The sequence below is a fragment of the Chiloscyllium punctatum genome, chromosome 19 (genome assembly GCF_047496795.1).
Source record: "Chiloscyllium punctatum isolate Juve2018m chromosome 19, sChiPun1.3, whole genome shotgun sequence".
In the NCBI taxonomy this organism is placed as follows: domain Eukaryota; kingdom Metazoa; phylum Chordata; class Chondrichthyes; order Orectolobiformes; family Hemiscylliidae; genus Chiloscyllium; species Chiloscyllium punctatum.
Window position 1 is genome coordinate 60,227,048 of NC_092757.1, and position 9,901 is coordinate 60,236,948.

General features: G+C 38.2%; 1 protein-coding gene across 1 annotated transcript; it reads right to left on the reverse strand.

Annotated features, from left to right (window-relative positions):
* Window positions 1-382: 382 nt before the first annotated feature.
* LOC140491240 (fibrinogen-like protein 1-like protein) lies at window positions 383-8,638 on the reverse strand. The gene is made up of 4 exons (XM_072589210.1): window positions 8,595-8,638; window positions 8,068-8,132; window positions 3,467-3,546; window positions 383-1,749 (listed from the first exon to the last, which is right to left on the reverse strand). Exons 3-4 carry the CDS (start codon window positions 3,531-3,533, stop codon window positions 1,139-1,141), a joined length of 678 nt encoding a protein of 225 aa, XP_072445311.1. The 5' UTR covers window positions 3,534-3,546; window positions 8,068-8,132; window positions 8,595-8,638; the 3' UTR covers window positions 383-1,138.
* Window positions 8,639-9,901: the final 1,263 nt, after the last annotated feature.

Genomic DNA, 9,901 nt, shown 5'->3' on the forward strand with positions numbered 1-9,901 from the left:
GTATATGCTTGGATCAACTTCTGCTCTACACTATTTTAATATATTTATATTTGTAACAATCCCCTCTAATAATAACTCTTCAATAGTCTTGGTATTAAAATGCGCTTAGTTTTAGATTCTTCACAATCAAAAATGATATGAGCAATGGATTGCTTTATGCGTGAACTTGATATTCTTTCTGCTGATGCAAATGTTGACTCAGACACACTAAACAAACAAGATAAAAAGAATTTTGATGACAGGTTGAATTGAATGTGGAATACCATTGCAACACTAATTATATCAATTCTGAATGAAATTGTTGAAAAATATAAATAGTCGATTATACTGAGTAGTTGTATGGCAATTTCAGTACAAAATGCTCATCATTTAAAGCATATAATTATAAGGTCTTTGCTCATGGAAGTTTATTGGATATGATTACAGTAATCAAACATACACTAATTTTTAACATAAGTAGATATGGAAAAGAGCTAAAGCAGATTAATGGAATTCCTGGCCAATTAGAATGCAGGCTTGCCCCAATAGAATCAGCTCATGTGGCAGCCAATAAACTTTCCTCACAAATTTACATGTTGCTGTCCATTATTTTCCAGACTTCAAGCATGTTCACATGCACTCTGGATAAATGACTTGTTGCATTCAAATTTTGCAAAAATTGATTGAGCTGTGAAAAAAGTCAAGCTTTCCTTGCACATAGTGTGCTGTAGTATTTATGTGATAACATGAAAAACATGAATTTACGAACATGCAGGATTATACCAATTTTTAGCATCCTGAAATAAAGACATCTCCTCTGGGAAAGAACCTGATTAATTTATTCAGTGACTATCAACCTGGGGAATGGGAACAGTGATGAATATTGTGATGCTCCAAGTCATTTACTATTGGCATAATAAATGCGTTTGGATCCAGGAGTGTAATGAATAATGGGGCAACTGGGAGGAAGAGGAGTGGTAAATATTTATGCCTCCCAGTTGAAATAATTTGGGGTCATATAGTGGAAGTAAGAGTAGACTGGATACTGAACACTGTAATAATAGAAATAATTTGCTTTCTCCCCATAATAGCAATGTGGTGTTAATTGCCACTGCATAAATAAGTGACAAACAAACTGATATTGCTTGTGAAGTCACAATTAACACAGTGCTTGAACCATCATGGTGACTTTCTTAATGCTAATTCCAGACCAACTTGGGTTCTTGTTATTAAGCTGTGCATAACCACAGGCATCAAACCACCATCCACCACGACCACTGGCACAACAGCGCCTGTAGTTATCATTATCCCTATCCTTTGTAGTAAAACCCTGGTTAACAATCATTTGATTGATTGTAAGTCGGGTCATTTGGTCAATAACATTCCCAGAAAATGAACCAAGCCTGATTGTGTACTTCCCACTCTCAGGTTCTATGTAAAAAGAGGAATACTCTGCATATTTAATTGCATTGCGAAAATCTATCAACTCTATTCTCAGTTTGTAATGAGTTTGCCTGGTTAGAAGGTAGATGTACTCATTACCCAACCAGTGATCACTCAGAACATCACCAAAGCCATATTTATATGTGGTCCAGCTCTCTGTCCATGTGATCTTGCTGCGTCTGGTGCTACTTTGAATCACTGTCCAGCCACTATCGTTTCTCATGACACAGTTGACCACAAGTGGAGGGGATCGGACAGGTTGAATGATGAAAAGCCCAGAAGTAGCATTCCTGTTGTTTCGTAGAATTTCTGTGCAGTCGTGTAGCACTAAAGACAAGCACAATCATGATATCAATTTTATTCCACACACTATAATCCCTCGAGAGAAGGGAACTAGGTTTCTGGTCACTCTCAAATAATAGCATCATCTCAAATGAATACAATAAGCTGAACAAGCCCAGTTTTTATAACTCAAGGATGAAAAAGTATTAAAGGCCTTTAATCCATTGAAGCAAGCCATCTAATATATCTTGCAAAATTTACTTTGCTTGAGAAAAAATTCCAAGTACATGTTTGTCTTTCTGCAAATAAATTCATTCTAATAACCCTGAAAGCTATTTCTCATTCATTTAAATTTATGCACTTTGACTGATACATTATGCGAGGTACTGCATTTTGGGAAAGCAAATCTTAGCAGGACTCATACACTTAATTACATTGCATTACAATGTGGAAACAGGCCCTTCAGCCCAACAAGTCCACACCGACCTGCCAAAGCGCAACCCACCCATACCCTTACATTTACCCCCTACCTAACACTACAGGCAATTTAACATGGCCAATTCACCTGACCTGCACATCTTTGGACTGTGGGAGGAAACCGGAGCACCTGGAGGAAACCCACGCAGACACGGGGAGAACGTGCAAACTCCACACAGTCAGTCGCCTGAGGTGGGAATTGAACCCGGGTCTCTGGCGCTGTGAGGCAGCAGTGCTAGCCACTGTGCCACCGTGCCGCCCACAAAGGTACGGTCCTAGGGAGTGTTGCTGAACAAAGAGACCTTGGAGTGCAGGTTCATAGCTCCTTGAAAGTGGAGTTGCAGGCAGATAGGCTAGTGAAGAAGGCGTTTGGAATGCTTTCCTTTATTGGTCAAAGTATTGAGTACAGGAGTTGGGAGGTCATGTTGCGGCTGAACAGGACATTGGTTAGGCCACTGTTGGAATATTTCGTGCAATTCTGATCTCCTTCCTATCGGAAAAATGTTGTGAAACTTGAAAGGGTTCAGAAAAGATTTACAAGGATGTTGCCAGGGTTGGAGGATCTGAGCTACAGGGAGAGGCTGAACAGGCTGGGACTGTTTTCCCTGGAGCATCAGAGGCTGAGGGGTGACCTTATAGAGGTTTAAAATTATATGGGGCATGGATAGGATAAATAGACAAAGTCTTTCCCTTCAGGCCGGACAGTCCGGAACTAGAGGGCATAGATTTAGGGGAAAGCATGCATAGCGAAAAGATATAAAAAAGACCTATGGGGCAACTTTTTCACGCAGAGGGTGGTATGTGTATGGAATGAGCTGCCAGAGGAAATTGTGGGGGCTGGTACAATTGCATCATCTAAAAGGCATTTGGATGGGAATATGAATTGGAAGGGTTTGGAGGGATATAGGCTGGGTGCTGGCAAGTGGGACTAGATTGGGTTGGGACATCTGGTGGGCATGGATGGGTTGGACCGAAGGATCTGTTTCCATGCTGTACATCTCTATGACTCTATGTGTTTAGCTGCCGTATCACAATTAAATCTTTATATCTCAGTAGGTTTTCACTTTTGTAATTTAGTCTTTAGATTGTAGACACTTAACCTTTGTTCATAATTCATCCCCTTTCATTGGAAGCTGACGTGTTATTCCTCTGATTCAAGCTCAGCAGATGTGTATGCTTTTGTGGTTTGAGATTTCAAACTACAGTAGAACTAATGTATGGTTTTCATTTGAAGATTTAGAAAGCAAGTGGTCTTAATGTTAATTTTAATCATAATATTTCTTACCTGCTGAAGTTATTTCAATGCTAGCTAAAAGGAAGAAACCAATCTGAAAGAAGGTTCTTCGCTGCATTTTCGTAATTCTCCTGCAAAGAAATGATCATTCATCAGACTTTTGGCACAGTTTTCTACTTCTTGAAAAGCTCAAAGAAGAAGTGACTTAAATCCATATAGCACAATAAATAAATGGTATCAATACATATTTTCTGTGTGGCCACTACTTTACTGGCTTAATAAACTGATTTTTCCTATTTAATGGTAGTCACAGCATCTCCAGCAAAGTCTTCTCCTCCAGTCACTGCCTCTGCAATTTGAAGAAGCAGATTATAAATGCAGGAAGGTATTGAATTCAAAGTCTGCGGTTCTAATGTCCTATGCTCATCTTACTCCAGCAGAAACGTGGCAGAGTGGCCAAAAAAAATTAATTTGATTTACCTGATTTTATGACCTTATCCCAGAATTTCATTAACATTATGAAAGTAGTACATTAGTTGCCTGGAATAAGGACATTGATGCAGGAAGGGATAGGACCTCAGATTGGAGACTCCACATCCCTGGCTGCTTAGAGGACAGGAGGACGTGAGGACTGCAGATGCTGGAGATCAAAGTCGAAAAGTGTGGCACTGGAAAAGCATAGCAAGTCAGGCAGCATCCAAGGAGCAGGAGAATTGATGTTTCGGCAACATGATAAATACCGGCACTGACCGGTAGATTTGAGCTTTCTGCCTTGGTGGGACAGTGTTGAGATGCTGCAAAATGATTTTCCTGAAGACACCCAGCAAACCTGTCTGACTTTGTAGTTTTCAGCCAGATTTCTGGCTTGTTAACCACATGGAATTGGCTACCACCATGTGAGTGCAAATTAGGGAACCTTCCTCAGATACCCAAGGTCAGCAGTGGAAATTTTCTGCTGTCATAGTTCTGACATTACTCCGAAACTACTGCTAATAACTCCTAGCCCCATAATATGATGAAAATAAGTTCACCTCTGCACCTTTACACCTAACTTTCCTTTGGTGTCTAAAACTTTTAGAGGTGCAAGTATCAGAAGCAGGCAAGATCTGTGACTGTACTTCACCCCATCTACTGAATGACATTGATGCCAGCAGATTAATGTGAGACGATTATTTATCGGATATTTGCTCTGTAATTAAGTTGTCCGTCTGTAAACTATTTAATATTTTCTCATACAGTGACACCGATTTTGTAGTGCTCAATTAGTATCTCTTTCCACAAAACATTCTCTGAGACTATATTCAAGCTTTTAAATTTTTTTTAAATTTTGGTGACTTCAGTAAGAACAAAAAGGAAACAATCCTGAAAACTTTACAAAAACCACTTCCACCAACCCAACTCCATATTTCTTACATGGGGCCATGTATCTCTCACATTTTTACATGAATAATCCTGTCATCGATTTTACGTTTTAACATTGGCACCTGCATGCATCAGGATATCAAAATATTATCTTGCAGAAGATATTGTAAGACAAACTTTACTGTTTATCAAAGAACAGCCTTGACAGATAGACCCTGCATTGGGTTCTTCAAAAACTGGAAGTGCTGGAAATACTCTGCAGGTCTGTCTGCTTCTGTAAAGAGAAAAGCAAAGTTAATGTTTCAAGTTAATATGACTTCAGAGCTGGTGACATCACACGAGGATGGCAGAAATTGGTGAAGGATGATCAGTTGAATGTGATGGCTGATCATCTGGCATATGAGGACAAAGGGAACACTACCATTTCTGGGAGGGACAGAAAAGGGTGAAAGCAGAAGTGTGGAAAATTGATATGTTCGACAGCTCTGTCAAACACAGTGGAGGGGAATTCTCCATTCAGCAAAATGAAAGAAATGGGCAGATAGGAAATAAGGGTAGGAATAGGCTCTTTGGCCCTTTCAGCACGCTTCACCATTCAAACTTTGATCTCAATTCTACCTCAATATCATTTCCTGTGTTTAACATCTAGAAATCCATCAATAATTAAGCCTCCACAACCTGTTGGGGTACAGAATTCGAAACATTTTAGTGCTCTGTCAGTGAAGAAATTCCTCCTCATTTCAGTCTTAAATCTCTACATCATGTTCTGAAGTTGTGTCCCCGATTCTCAACCCCTCAGCCAGGCCATGTACCTCTTGACTGTACCTGTACAAGTTCTACTCTGTATGAATTTGTGTGTTTCAATGAGATTTCCTCTCATTCTTCTAAATGTCAGAGAATACAGGCCCAGCTTACTCAAACTGATCTCATAGGACAATGCTGTCGTTCTCAGAATCAGTTTGATGATTCTTTGTTGCAATTCCTAGGAAGCTCCATTGTGGGAGGAACCATCGTCAGATTGGGTGTTACAGAAATGGTGAAACTGGGAGAATGGAATTATAGTCCTTACAGGAAGCAGGGTGGCAGGAAGTGTAGTCAAGATGGCCAAGGGATTGGTGGGCTTATGATGAATATGATTTGATTGCCTTTTCCCCAGAAATGGAGACAAAAAATTCCAGGAAGGAAAGGGAAGCTTCGGAGATGGACCATGAGGTTATGGAACTTCAAAAATTGAACCAGATTAGTAGTGTGAAATAATTGTGGTCCATTAATCTCACCAGTAAGAACGGTCCATTGTCTGAAAAGCAATAAGGAATACAACAACTGTAGTGATAGGAAAGCTCCAAAGCCTGTTTGAACAGATGATACAGGAGCATTTGCAAGGTTAGCACAAATCTGATTGCTGCGTATTTCATGTAATATTGTAAACAAAAAAGAAATAGTTATTACAGCGTCTAACTGATATCAAGTCATGAGTCATGTCCACCCTAACCAATTATGCACCATAAAACACTAGTATTTTCATTTGTGATGAAGAGTGTGTGATTTGTATACATTAATATCATTTTTAGAGTTTGGGTTTCAAACTAGTGCTTACTTTTGTGAAGAGTTTTTTTTTTAGAAACAAGGTTAGAGATCAGGTGATTGTAAAACTCGTGGAGTGTTAATGGAAGATTGTTGATACTGGAGTGTGGGGGTGTGGTCTGTGACAGCGAGTGTAAACATCGAAGGCATTAGCTTACTTTTGGTTCAAAATAACTAAGGACTGACTTTAGCTTAAAACAAAACTTAGAGATTGAAAGCTTTTAGGCCAGATTTGGAGGCAATATGTCTGGGGTCAGATGCAAATTTAGTTGTTTTTTTCTTGAAATAAGTATTGGACAGTTCAGGAAATCACAGTTACCTTAAGATTAAAATTTAATTTTTTGTCAAACTTCTATGCAGGAATATTTGGTTAGAAATTGCAAGTTAGTAAAAGACAGAAAATGTAACCTTTCAGTTTTGTCAGTGTTCATTTAAGAAGACTTCACAGTTCACAGGACTGAACTGGGGAGACGCAGTTAAACTGAACCCATAAATTAGATATTGAAGTGTAATTTCTTTGGATCTGAAATGCTGTAAAGTGATGGTGCTGGAGAATAGATAAGACTTAGTTTGCTGTGAGTTTTAAGATCTTTAAGGTTCGATATTTAGAAAGCTTTTTCACGTGAAAAAAATTCTATTATATTGTTAAAGTAAATCTGCAGTCTTGTGTGCTTATGTTCAGTGAGTGACCACCATGTTAAAGTCAAGTACACATAAATATATATAGGATATATCTTGTCTCGTCGTGCCATCAGTTGGGATTAAAATACATTTCCTTCCTTCATTGTGAACAATTTCTTTTGTTGAATCTGCAGAGGTACAGAGTGTTGCTGAATACATGGATCAATCTAAAATTTCTCTTCAGATATGATATGACTCATGAGCATCCCTGTGACTGTTGACATTCTGAACCTACTGTAGACTTGACATTACTCACATGAGAGGCTTGCGTGCAAATATAACTTTGTAGAATTGTCAGAATAACTGAATTAATTGTATCACCTTCCATGCTGCAACAGGCTGCTGTGTATTTGTGTATTCAAACAAAAAGCATCAGAGTCTTATTCAGTGTTTCTGATACTGTACTTCTATAGTAAGTGAAGAATTTATTTACTTGTTGATTTCATGGATTATTTTAAACTTTTATTTTTAAAAGTTTTCCTTTAAAAAGTTATGTGTAGGGATCCATTAGCAGCTGTGATGCCTACCTGGTAATAGATATCCCTTCAAGGTGATTACATGTTGCTTGCTAAAATTCATTATTCAGTGAAACAGACCAGTCATTGCTCTGTCAGTCAGTACAACCATAAATTACTAACAGTATAGCCTAAAATTAATAAATTTAAGCTCATCCAAATCTCTTCTCCAGATAGCTTAATTCACACCATGTTTGGTTAAACCATCACCCCTACGCTTGCTTAACTACATTGGCTTGTGCTGCAGCAATGCCTCAAATTTAAACTTATATCGTTGTTCTCAGACCTCCTGGCTTTGCTTCACCGCATCTCAGGAACCTTCTCCAGGTGTACATTCCTCCAAGATCCATGTGCTGGTCTAATTCTGACTTCCTATTTCCATAATTTTAGTTGTTTCAACATTGGAAAGTTTTACGCCTAAACTTGAAGCTTTAGAACTTCCTCCATGACTCTCTTTCCATTTTTTTGAGATATTTATTAAAACTTAATACTTTGAGAAGGTGTAGTTACCTGTTTTAATATCTTCTTATGTTGTAGGATGTCAGCTTTTGTTTAATAAAGTTCTTGTTCAACACCTTAGGATGTGTTAAAGACATGATATAAATGTAAGTTATTTTTGCACTACAGATTAAAACCTCATTAGCATATGTTTCGATAGTAATAAGTTATTCATTGCCATTAATTAAATGTCTCTGTCTATAAACCAGTTATATTACTTAGTCATCTTGTTAATATATATAAAGTACCTCATTGTTATTAAAATACAACCCTATAATATGCTTCTGTTGTATAAAAGCAATAAATGTATTCAGACCAACAAGTACACATCGATTAAGAACAACAAGCGTAAAGTGTGTGGACCATAAAGTCAGATCTTTCAGAGAACACCTCTATAAACTATACACAATGAACATGGTTTTAAAATCGCATACAAGTAAAAAATGTGATCTGCTTAATTCATTTTTTTAAAGATATAACCGATTGCAAATTGCAATTCAGAACAACAAGCAAAGCTACATAGATACTGAGTTACTTACACCATGAACAGGTTTCCAGTCACAGAGAGTTTAGAAGGCACACTATATTTGAAGGACTTGAGTAATGCATATTAAAGTTATATGCATGTGACGTATAATAAAGGTGTTGACATTCTCCCAACACCTGTCAAACCAGCTTCACAAGAGCATGACTTGAATGCGAATGTTTGATTAATTTGACATAGCGATTATAGAGATATAAAGGGGGGAGAATGTCTTGGCAGTAGGTAAAAATGGGCGTTAAAAAATGAATTACCACTTTACTTAATATACCAATTGTAGAACATAAAGGTACATTAAGAATAAACTTGCACTGAGATTTCTGCAGTATGTTTGAACCTTATTTTGTTCTTTTTGGATCACTGCAGGTCAGTCAAGTTCAGATTTTTGATAACATGTTTGCTACTGAGAATTGGCTTTATTTTGTCAATCTATTGCATGCCTTGTCAGTGTGGAGCTAATTTTATCATGAAAAAGTCTGCTTGCTTCCCTCTCCTGTCCACAATGATTGATGGTCTTTGGTGAAACTTGTTTTCCATTTTCCAGTGTGCTTTTCTGAAGCCCCCAAGATGCCATATCAAACAACAGAAATGTCACCCTATAATAGATGAGAGAGAAAATTTAGGATTGAGGGAGCAGAGTACAAGCAATTGGTTTAAGCCAGATATCATTTTTATACATTGTAATAAAATCTGAGCTACGTATTAAATACCTAGCTGAACAAAGAAACCTTGGAGTGCAGGTTCATAGTTCCTTGAAAGTGGAGTCACGGCCGGATAGGATAATGAAGGCAGTGTTTGGTATGCTTTCCTTTATTGATCTGAGCATTAAGTACAGGAGTTGGGAGGTCATGTTGCAGCCATACAGGACATTGGTTAGGCCACTTTTGGAATACCGTGTGCAATTCTGGTGTCCCTCATATCAGAAGGATGTTGTGAAACTTGAAAGGGTTCAGAAAAAATTTACAAGGATGTTGCCAGGATGTTGGCATGTTTGAGCTAAAAGGAGAGACTGAATAAGCAGGGGCTCTTTTCCCTGGAGATGAGGGGTGATCCTGTAGAGATTTATAAAATCGTGAGGGGCATGGATAGTATAAATAGACAAGGTCTTTTCCCTGGGCTGAGGGAGTCCAGAACTAGAGGACATAGGTTTAGGATAAGAGGAGAAAAATTTAAAAGGGAATCTAAAATTCAACCTTTTCGTACAGAGGGTGGTGCCCATTTGGAATGTGCTGCCAAAGGTAGTGGTGGGAGCTGGTACAATTGCAACATTTAAAAGGCATCTGGCATGGGTATATGAAAAAGAAA

What these genes read in the sequence shown, in the direction of transcription:
- LOC140491240 (XM_072589210.1), bottom strand. Translation starts at nt 3,533, where the DNA reads ATGCAGCGAAGAACCTTCTTTCAGATTGGTTTCTTCCTTTTAGCTAGC. An exon ending in CATTGAAATAACTTCAGCAG is followed by an intron (nt 1,750 to 3,466) that starts GTAAGAAATATT and finishes GCTTGTCTTTAG; the next exon opens with TGCTACACGACTGCACAGAA.